Source organism: Zophobas morio, unplaced genomic scaffold, assembly GCF_036711695.1.
Source record: "Zophobas morio isolate AGI-343-1 ecotype UQ-CSIRO unplaced genomic scaffold, CSIRO_AGI_Zmor_V1 ptg000008l, whole genome shotgun sequence".
NCBI classification, from domain to species: Eukaryota; Metazoa; Arthropoda; class Insecta; order Coleoptera; family Tenebrionidae; genus Zophobas; species Zophobas morio.
In genome coordinates this window covers 8,116,753-8,128,422 of record NW_026972113.1, presented here as the reverse complement: position 1 = coordinate 8,128,422, position 11,670 = coordinate 8,116,753, and the positions used below count along the sequence as shown (strand labels likewise).

The 11,670-nt window shown below is 34.8% G+C and overlaps 1 protein-coding gene across 2 annotated transcripts; it reads right to left on the bottom strand.

Moving 5' to 3' along the window:
* Nucleotides 1-8,652: 8,652 nt before the first annotated feature.
* LOC135125192 (centrobin-like) lies at nt 8,653-11,539 on the bottom strand. Of its 2 annotated transcripts, none has more exons than XM_064050589.1 (6): nt 10,443-11,539; nt 9,901-10,356; nt 9,643-9,846; nt 9,368-9,594; nt 8,921-9,317; nt 8,653-8,875 (listed from the first exon to the last, which is right to left on the bottom strand). In XM_064050589.1, the coding sequence occupies exons 1-6, from the start codon at nt 11,331-11,333 to the stop codon at nt 8,780-8,782; spliced, it is 2,271 nt and encodes a 756-aa protein (XP_063906659.1). In that variant the 5' UTR covers nt 11,334-11,539; the 3' UTR covers nt 8,653-8,779. The 2 variants fall into 2 exon arrangements, with proteins under 2 accessions (XP_063906659.1, XP_063906660.1); XM_064050590.1 differs by having other exon boundaries at nt 9,368-9,582.
* Nucleotides 11,540-11,670: the final 131 nt, after the last annotated feature.

Genomic DNA, 11,670 nt, shown 5'->3' with positions numbered 1-11,670 from the left:
TTTTAAGTTTTTTAATTTCTGGATTCGATTTATTTTTTCTTCTTTCCAATTTTTCAATCCATTAATTTTTTTTAAGTTTTTCATTGTTTCGATTTTTCGTTTCTTTATTCTTCGGTTTCCCATTTTTTCGATTTCGCAGTTTGTCCGAATTTTTGATTTTTGGATTTTTCAACTTTTCCAATCAAAAAATTGAAAAATTTAAAAAGTGTTAAACTGAAAAATCGAAAAATGAAAAAGCGAAAAATTGTGACATCAAAAAATTGGGCGAAGGTAAATAAATCCAGATTTTTCGAAAAATTAAAAGATTTGGTTTTTGCGAATTTGATTTTTTATGATAACCCATCTAAATTACAATAAAATAAAAAATAAAAATATGTAGACAAAATTACACGTTATTCAAAACACATAAAATTTGACAACAAATGATAGAGTAGTTTCGGAGGTTAATTCAACAAAAGTCGACACAGACGGCGGACAGACGGACAAACGGAAACGGGAGACCTATTTTTTCGCATTCTAGGGGCCACGACACGTCGAGAAAACACAAAACCGTGTAAGTCAATCCATCAGGCGATTTGCTATTTTCATGTTTTCTCGACGTTTCAAGACCCCCAGAGAAAAAAAACTGACCTCCCGTTTCTGTCTGTCTGTCGTCTGTGTTACTTTTCATTAGACACATAATCTCCGAAACTACTAAACTATCATTTACAGAAAACTCACTTTTCATTGGTTGGATCATGATTATGTCACTGTTTGTGCTGACGTAAACTAATAATGACCGTATAAATTAACAAATTCTTAGCTCGAATTTTCTCTAAATTACTTTTCTTTTTTTATCAATCATTACCATGTAAATAACGACTAAATTACGGCCGTCGTAATTTACTAACATCCGGATGATTCCAGAATTAATGGAAGACTGCAGGTGTTACAGTCGGCAAAACGAATTCTCGGATTCTCAGCGTCAGTAACAATATTTTCATCCGCGTCATTTGCCACGTTAAAAACAATAAAAAAAAAAATCGCTGACGGGAAACGTCGACTTTTCACTTTACTTATTGTACGAACTTATCGTCATGATTATTTAATTCGTCGGTTTTTCAGTGCGTGATTTTTAGCCTAAGTTATTAAAAACGAATTAACATTTGCTTTTTGTGTGATAACTTCATTCGGAATTAAAAAATGGGCTAACCAACGTAGGCTGGGGTTATTCGCTCCACTGATCAGCGGTAACTAGGTGTAATAATGATCAGTCAGACATTTGAATTTATGATTGTTCTGACCTAATAAAACAATCGACAGACATGCTTTATCACAAGTGGGATAATACCTCTGCATTGACGTATTAATTTTAATTGATTTAATTAATCCCGCATAATTGGAAGTCTTTTTCAAGACTTATTATAAATGATACCTCCGACATGGCAATTCTTCCTTTACAAAAGCTTCTTTAGAAATTCCGCTTATTAAAACCGCGGCTATATTTCGTCGAATCCCTTTTCCCCCTGCGCACGCATCCCAAGCTTACCAACAGCGCTTTTGAATGAAATAACGGTCCGAGTCCAACTCTCAATGAAATTTACTGTTAAACACATATTTATGCGTTTACTTAAACCCGAAATGATTAGACGATTAGCGCTGAAACATAATCTATATAAATTAGTAGCGTTTTTGAGCGGCGTAATGTTATTATTATTTATAATTAATGAAATGGGATTCGTCGGTCGGATTCTCGTGAGCAAGATTTACGGCACACGTGGTGGGAATGCATGAAGCTATTCTCATTCCTGCCGACCCAACTCGATTAAAATGAACAGACGAAATTAATTTCGCCCATCATCACGAAAACTCGCATGTTCCGAAATTGTAAATTGCTACAGCAGGAACAGCGCATCAGCGTCAGCGTGTTTCGATAATTAGCCGAATTGCAGAGATGCATGTCACGTGATGGAGGCGATGGAATGCGAGAGCCGTGCCCGGTGTATTCCGATTTTCGGCTCGGACACGTAAGTGTTCGCTGAAATCGCGACATCGGGATCGGTGGCAGCAAAGCCTCTCAAATTCACAGAAAGCAATCTTCTGTGTTGTTTACGATTTTCTGTCGTTGTAACGAAAGTGTTAACATTGTTACATGGAAAAACAAGACTACACAGACATCTTTTACTATGAAATGATTAAAGGCAATTTGTGTGTGCAGTAGCGTTGGTCATTATTCACCAGTGCCGTTTATAGGCTGTCGTCATACCGACATTGTTCACATTACAAACTCATTTTCAGGTTTTACAGTAATGTAAGCAGTGTAGCTGAAGGATAATGTCTATGGCAACAGACATGTTTAATGAAACAAACTGTGGTGGCATTATGTGGGGAAATTTATTCTGATGGGGACTTCTTTACATAAATTTCATACGCAAGTGCGCAGTTTTATCGATGGTTGGATCAAACGACAATCGAGTCGAAGAAAGATTAGATAGATAGAGTTTATACATGTTGAGATCTTGTCGGTGTCATCTATTTTGTCAAATGCGATGGTCAATCATCAAGGCAAAACTGCGTTCCCCCACTACAGTTAAGCTCCACCCTTAACACCCTCCCTCTGCCGCCATTTTCAAAAATAGTCATTTATTACACAGCATATTAAAAATTAATTACCCAGGTAATACACACAGTGTTGTATAAGAGTGTTACAGAGTAGCGCAGTTATATTACATAAAACAAGTTTTTCAATTAGAAAATAGTTTTTATTCTCATTTCTCCGAAAACTACTACATTTTTCCGTAATCGCCCAAAGAAATATGTCAATTTTTACTATTTAGAAAAAGAAAAAAACTAATTTCGAAATTTTTTGCGAATTTTTAGACAAATTTTTCAAAAAATCAATTTCGTAATAGGTAGTTCAAGCACTTTTTGCTGCTTTTGTGTCTTTTTTTTTGCTTGTTTTATGGTCTCTTTTTTTAGAAAAGCGGTAAAAAAGCCAAAAATGAGGATAACAAACACCACAAAAAAGGAGAAAAGTCTACAAAAAATTCCACAAGTAAAGCCACAAAAAAGTGACAAGAAGGGCCACGAAACTGCGTCAAAAGGGCCACAAACAAAGATTACATAAACTCCACCAGGAATGCGATAGAAATGCCACAAAAAGCAAACAAAAACTTCGATAAAGAAAAGCAATAAAAATACGATATAAAAGGTGGCAAAAAGTCAGCCAAAAACTGCAAAAAAGTGACAGTAAATCGTTGCTCCTTTTTTTGTCGTATTTTTTTTATGTCCTTTTTTGTATCATCATTTTTTTATAACCTTTTTTCGCATTTTTGTCTCTTTTTGCGACAAAAAACCAATTAAAAAGACAACAAAAAATCTCGATAAAGAAAAATGATAAAAAAGCACAATAAAAACGACAAGAACAAAACGACAATAAAAAATGCCTAAAAAGTCCACAAAAAAAGATATAAGAAAGCGCGATAAAAAAAAGTAAAAAAAAGACCACAAAAAAAAAGACGCACACAAAAAGTTCACAAAAAAAAGCCACAAAAAAGCTCACAAGCAAGCTCACAAAAAAGAACACAAAAAGTCCACAAACAATTGGAACAAAACAACCACGAAAAGACAAAAAGTTCGATGAAGAAAAGCGATTAAGAAAAACACAATAAAAACAAAACCACAAAAAATGAGGATACAAAAAGACCCAAAAAAAGTCCACAAAAATAGGACAAATGACGTCACAAAAAAAGATAAAAGAAAGTGTGATAAAAACGCAACAAAATAAATGGCCAAAAAAGGCGACAAAAAAGGCCACAAAAAGAGGACTCAATAAAAGCAACAAAAAAGATCACAAAAAAAAACCTCACACAAAAGGCTACAAAAAATGCAACAAAAAAAAGCCACAGAAAAATGAAAAAAACTTCGATAAAGGAAAGCGATTAAAAAAACACAAAAAAGCTTACAAAAAAGCTCACAAAAAAAGGCCACAAAAAGTCTGCAACAACTAGAAATTTAAACTCCACAAAAAGAGAAATAGTTTCACAGAGAAAAACGGTAAAAAAGCACAATAAACACGATAAAAACAAAACGACAATAAACGAGGTTAAAAAGTCCACAAAAAATGGGACAAATGAAGCCATTAAAAAATATATAAGAAAGCGCGATAAAAAAGGGACATAAAAGACCACAAAAAGAACTCACAGAAAAATACGATAAAAAAACACAGAAAAATGACAAAAACTTCGATAAAGAAAAGTGATAAAAAAGCCACACAAAAGCTCACAAAAAAGGCCATAAAAAGTCTACAACAAGTGGAACAAAAGAATCCACGAAAAGACAAAAAGTTTCATAAAGAATAGTAATAAAAAAGGAACCAAAGAAACAACAAAAAAAAAGACGAAAAAAAATCAACAAAAAATGGAGACAAAAAAGGGTGTAAAAAAATATACAAAAAATGAGGCGATTAAAGCAAAAAAAATTACAAGAAAAAACAAGACAAAAGGTCACAAAAAAAGTCAGCAAAAAGTTCACAACACATTGGGACAAAAGAAGCCACAAAAAACACAGAAATGCGGCAAATAAAGCCACAAAAAAAGACTACCAGAAAGCACGATAACAAAACCTTAAAAAGTGAGAAATGAAGCCACAAAAAAACGACTACAAGGAAGTGTGTTAAAAAAATAACAAGAAACAAAAAAAAACGCAAAGAAGTTACAAAAAAATTACAGAAGAACACAAAACGTTCTATAAAAATAATAAAAAAGCGACCAAAACAGCCAAAAAAACGACAAAAACTGAACAACAAAAAAAATGAGGAAAAAACACGACAAAAAAAAGACGAAAAAAAAGTTCATAAAAAAATGCGATAAATAAAGAAACAAAAAAACGACGACAAAAATAAGCAAGTACAACAAAAAGCTTAGTAAAGAAAAGCGATAAAAAAAGAACCAAAAAAAATTGGAACAAAACACACGAAAAAAAAAAAGCATTAAAAAAATTGCAAATAAGAGAAAACACTCTATAAAGAAAAACGGTAAAAAAGCCAAAAATAAAAATATAAAACACCACAAAAAAGGCGAAAAGTCTACAAAAAAAATCCACAAATCCAGCCACAAAAAATGACGACAAACAAGTGACAAAAAGGGCCAAGAAAACGCGTAAAAAAGGGCCACAAACAAAGGTTACAAAAACTCCACAGTAATGCGATAAAAATGCCACAAAAACAAGACAAAAACGTCGATAAAGAGAAGCAATAAAAAATACGACAAAAAACGGGGTAAAAAGTCACCCAAAAACTGCAAAAAAGTGACAGTAAATCGTTGCCCTTTTTTGTCGTATTTTTTATGTCCTTTTTTGTAGCATCATTTTTTTATAACCTTTTTTCGCATTTTTGTCCCTTTTTTATGACAAAAAAAATAGTTTAAAATTGCTATAAAGAAAAACGATAAAAAAGCACAATAAAAACCACAAACACAACAGAACAATAAAAGAGGCCTAAAAAAGACCATAAAAAGGTGCAGAACCACAAAAAAAGCAACAAAAAGAGACCTCCAAAAAAAGACTCACAGAAAAAGTGTCAGACACGAAAAGGCTCCAAAAAATGCGACAAAAAAAGCCACAGAAAAATGACAGAAACTTCCATAAAGAAAATCGATAAAAAAGTAGCCACAAAAAAGCTCAAAAGAAAGAAGACCATAAAAAGTCCAGAACAAGTGGAACACAAGAATCTACGAAAAGACAAAGCGTTCGATAAAAAAAAGCGATAAAAAAAACACAATAAAAAGGACAAAAACAAAACGACAAAAAATGAGGATAAAAAAGATCTAAAAAAAGTCCACAAAAAATAGGACAAATGAAGTCCCAAAAAAAGATACAATAAAGTGCCATAAAAAAGCCACAAAAAAGTGGTTGAAAAACACGACAAGAAAAGGCCACAAAAAGAGAGCTTAAAAAATCAGCAAAAAACACAACAAAAAAAGCTCACACAAAAAGTTCACAAAGAAAGGCTCTCACAAAAAAGGCTACAAAAATGCAACAAAAAAGACACAGAAAAGCTCACAAAAAAGGCCTCAAAAAGTCCACAACAAGTAGAACAAAAGACTCCACGAAAAAGAAAAGCGATAAAAAAGCACAATAAAAACAACAAAAAGAAAACGAAAAGGATAAAAAGGACCTAAAAAAAGTCCACGAAAAATGGGATCAATGAAGCCACTAAAAAAGTTACAAGAAAATGCGATAAAAAAGGAACAAAAAACGCGATAAGGAAAAGGCCACAAAAAGAGGGCTTAAAAAAGCAAGAAAAAAATACCACAAAAAAACTTACACAAAAAGTTGACAAAGAAAGGCTCACACAAAAAGGCTACAAAAAAATGCAATAAAAAAAAAGCCACAAAAAATTACAAAAACTTCCATAAAGGAAAGCGATAAAAAAGCCACAAAAAACCTCACAAAAAGGGCAACAAAAAGTCTACAACGAGTAGAACAAAAGACCCCACGAAAAGACAAAATGTTCCATAAAGAAAAGTGAGAAAAACCAGAATAAAAACTACAAAAACAAAACGACAATAAATGAGGTTAAAAAAAGGCATAAAAAAAGTCCACAAAAAATAAGACCAATAAAGCCACAAAAAAATATACAAAAAAACGCGATAAAAAAACGAAACAAAAAGGTGCACAAAAAGAAAACCCAAGAAAAGCAACAAAAAAGACCACAAAAAAACTCACACAAAAAGTCTACAAAAAAAAACTACAAAAAAATGCGATAAACAAAGGCCATAAAAAGTCCACAACAAGTGGAACAAAAAAATCCACGAAAAGACAAAAAGTTATATAAAGAATAGCAATAAAAAAGGAACCAAAGAAACAACAGAAAAAAAGCCGAAAAAAAATCAACAAAAAATGGAGACAAAGACAGGGTGTAAAAAAATATACAAAAAAAGAGGCGATTTAATCCAAAAAAAAAATTACAAAAAAACCAAGGCAAAGGAAGGTCAAGAAAAAAGGCAACAAAAAGTTCACAACCTATTGGAACAAAAGAAGCCACAAAAAACACAGAAATGCGGCAAATAAAGCCACAAAAGAAGACTACAAGAAAACACGATAACAAAGCCTTAAAATTGAGAAATGAAGCCACAAAAAAACGACTACAAGGAAGTGTGTTTAAAAGAATTACAAGAAACAAAAAAAACCGCAACAAAAAAATCCTTGAAAAAATCCACAAAAAAAGTTACAAAAAAAACTACAGAAAAACACAAAATGTTCTATAAAAACAATAAAAAAGCGACCAAAATTGCCATTAAAACGATAAAAACTAAACAACAAAAAAATGAGGACAAAACACGACAAAAAAAGACGAAAAAAAAGTTTACAAAAAACCTACAGAAAAACACAAAACGTTCGATAAAAACAATAAAAAAGCGACCAAAATAGCCATAAAACGACAAAAACTAAACAACAAAAAAATGAGGAAAAAACACGACAAAAATAAGACGAAAAAAGGTTACAAAAAAATGCGATAAATAAAGAAACAAAAAAACGACGACAAAGAAGGGCATACAAAAAAAGGGACAAAAAGTGAGACCAAAAAACGGGCCATAAAAAGTCCACAAAAAAATGAGACCAAAAAAAAAAAAAAAACAAAGTTTTTTTTCTCTCAAAAAACCACAACAAAGAAAGACACAAACAAAATAACAAAGACAAAGCAACAAAAAAGGAATAAAAACGCGACAAAAAATTGCGTTAAAAACTCCACAGGAAGTGTGACAAATCCCTAAACCCACAAAAAAGACGGCAAGAAAGCACGATAAAAAAGCACCAAAAATAGGCCCAAAAGTCTACAATAAAAAAAACTATTGTAAAAAACACGAAAAAGACAAAAGCTTCGATAAATAAAAGCGACAGAAAAAATTGCAAGAAACGTGGCAGCGATTTTTTTATAGGTTTTTTAAATCACATTCTTGTTGCCTTTTGAACTCTTTTTTCTTTTTTTTAGGACTAAAAATGTGCCACCTGAGGATTTTGGTGTTTTGAGGATTTGGGGATATAAGTGTTTGGAGGATTTGAAAATTTTGGTGTTTTGATGATTTGAGGATTTCGCTATTTTGAAAATTTGAGAATTTTGGTGTTTCGAGCATTAAGGATTTTGGTGTTTTGAGGATTTGGGGATTTTAGTGTTTTAAAGATTTGAGGATTTCACTGTTTCAAAGACTTGAGGATTTTCGTGTTTCGAAAATTTGAGGATTTTGGTGTTTTGAGGATTTGGGGATTTTGAGGATTTGGGGATTTTGAGAATTTGGGGATTTTGGTGTTATGAGGATTTGGGGCTTTAAAAGTGACAAGACAATCCAAAAAAGTAATTCTGACATTTCAGTCCAAAAAAGTGACACTTCTGGGTGGTGATCAGGGACGTAAAACGAGTAAATTTGTAATGGTCACCTAAAAAAATGTTAAAAAACGCGACTTAAAAAAGTAACTTCCGAACAATTTCAAAAATCTAGCTACAGTATCACCCCAAACACGCTCCTTTTTTCAAATCCGGCCCCTTACAAAAATTTCGACATTTTTGCAACCATCTTCCAAAATTACCAAAAGAAATTTTTTGGAGTTTCGACCTCATTTCGCTCCACCTTTACAACCTCCCCTCTGCCGCCATTTCGAACAAATAAAACCACCTCAACTTTCTCCTTTTATTGCAAAATCACATCATCCACACTCCACCGCGAAAAACAATAATTTATTCCACATATAAAAAAAATAAATAAAAACTACATAAACACGTAAATAAATCACAATAAATCCCTCACTTCCATGGCGGCTTCCCCTTCATATCCTTCCCCAACTTCTGAAAAAGCTCCTTCGTCACCTGTCCATCCTCGAACCCCCTCTTCTCCAACAACTGCAACACACATGCCACTTAAATCCCCCCACAACACCGCCTTACCATCTGAATCGTCTCCTGCAAAGTCCCCTCCTTCCGCTTCGCTCCTTTCTCGTTCCGACTCGTCACCGGCGTCTCCCCCTCCCTGAACCGCGAATCATCAAGCTCCGCCTTCCGCGTCCGCTCCTCCTCCGCCATATTAAAAGACAAAATCTCCTCCAGATTGTTGAACGACTTGGACCGGAAAGAGTTCATTTCGTCCAGGGTGGTCATGTGGTCTTGCTTGAGACTTTCCATGAACTTGTGAAGTTGTTTCTCGATGTGGAGGTGTTTGTCGTGCTGGCGCTTCACTCTGACGTTGGCTTCCTCGAGCTCGTGGCGCAGCTGCGAGATCTGGACTTGGTAGAGGCGGGATTCTTCTTGGTGCTTTTCTTCGAGGAGTTTGATTTCTAACGAGTGCCTGTGTTGTCAAAAATAATAAAAGCGACACTAAGAATATTGTATTTATACTTTTCTGAAATTTGTTGTATGTGAGAGGCTGCGGTTTTTGCAATTGATAGTTCTTTTCTGGACAACTCTTCTTTTAAAGCTTTTTCGGCGTCGTCCAACTGGGTTTGGAATTCTTTGAGTTTGCTTTGTACCACGAGTTCGACCTGGCCTTGGTAGAAGTTTTTAAGTTCGATTTTGTTGTTTTCCATTTGTTCTCTGGCTTTGGTTAACTCGTCCTGGAGACCTCTCTAGACATTATTATATATTAAGTCGGGTTTTTTGAGACACGAACTTACCGATATGCTTTTATGGGCGCTGATTTCTTCCAACAATTTATTTTTCTGGTCACCAATTTTCTTATTACTCTCTTTTTCTACTTCTAGCTTCGTTTGAAGGGTTTCATTTTCGCTTTTCATTGTCAGAAGTTCGTTTTGGCACATTTCCACCGTTTTTTTGCACTGAGACACTTCTTTCCTAGCTTCAGCCAGAACCGACTTACACTATAAAAAAAAAAAATACTCACACAAAATTATGACACATATAATTGTTTATACATCGTTTAGTTCTAAATCTTTTTGGGCCAAAATCTCCGGATATTGCCGATTCTTCTCCACTTCTCCTAAATACTTCTTATGAAGCTCATCTGAGTCACTCTGAGCCGTTTTCACCTCATTCTCTAGTTGCTCACACCGCTTTTCCAACATTGCTACTTTATCTTGACTAGCGTGAGCTATATTTAAAGCCAAAGAAGTTTCCTTTTCATAGTGTGCTATTTTCTGATTGGCTTCATCGCAATCCTCATTCAATCTCTTTCTTAATTTCTCTACTTCTTCCTCCAGACGTTCTTTTTGTTTTTCTATATCTTGCAACTTCGCACCCGCTTTCTCCCAAGATTCGTGAAAACGCACGATCGCTTTATCTTTAGCTTCGTCGACTTGAATAGCCACGGCTACGCGTTCCTGTAGTTCGAGAACGCGGTTTTGGAGATCTTGAATCGCTTGCTCGCAGTGCTGAAAAAGTTCGAATTCAAAATTGGCGCGCTAAATTCGACCAATCAAGTCGCGTCTACGCACGTAACGATTACTTGAAAACTAACCTGTCTCCTTAACCTCTCTTCATGCAATTTCTGTTGAAACTTTTCTGGTACTTCCCGCAAATCGTTCGATTTCCACAGTTTCGCTAAACTAACCAAACCCAAGTTAAAATCATCGTCTGTATTGTTCGGTTTTGATTTGTAACTGAATTTATTAAAAGCCGTCATTTGAGTGGACTCAGAGCTGCTATCAGTGTCAGTTCTTTCGAACGAATTATCGAGACGCTTTTTTTCCTCACAATATAGTGTCTTTCGGGCGCCATACCCATAATCCGGGACACTACCCACGTTATCACCGGCTTGCCATACCTTCTCCTTCACACACGGCTTCTCCACATTCCTTTCCATTTTTTTATCCTCCAACTCCACCTCCCTCAACATCTCATTCACCTGATTCATATTCAACTTCTTTGTATTCACACCCTCCAAGTCAAAATCGTTCTCTAAATTCCTCACCGCGTTCATCCTCTTTATCATTTTAACATTCGAAAGAAAACTATCAATTTCGCCCAACATGGGGCTAAATTCGGGTTTTTTAGACCTCAAGATTCGTTTCTGTGGCGACTTTTTCAGTTTTTCGATATCAGGGCTATTTGGTAAAGAACTCATTGTAAACTTGGTGCGGGGCTTCTGCGGCGTACTCTGGGTGCTACTCGAACACGTTTTCTCGTCGCTGAATTTACGTGATTGCATCTCCGGCGACTCACTTATCAAACTAACGCTTAACTCAGAAGAGCTTTCAATCAGGTTGATCCGGGTCTCTAAATGGTTCACCTGAGTTATCAAACAGTCTACAACGTTGTAATAGGGCTCCAGGTTTTGTAAATCGGGGTTTGGGGCGAACAAATCAGGGGGGATCAGTAGCAGCTCGTCCGTATCATCTGTTTCGCTCATAACTTACAAAGGGGGTTAAAACACACAACATAACCTAAAATTAAAAACTGAGTCGTGGGCGGGCTTAGAGCTTTGTATGCATTATAGGGGGTGTTTGAGGGGGCAAACAAGCTTTAAAATGGTCTTGGAATTAATGCAACACTTCAAACTAAGTTGTTTGGTTGTTTGTCAACAAAACGCGCAGGAATCCATATTTTGTCGCATCCATACTATTCCATACTAGTCGAGGTTAATAAAATTAACAACAAAACTAAAAATAAACACGTTCAGTTATTAGTAGTAATATAATTTAACGTAGTTTGAGCGACTGGTTGTTTCTTGGATTTATGTGTGTTTT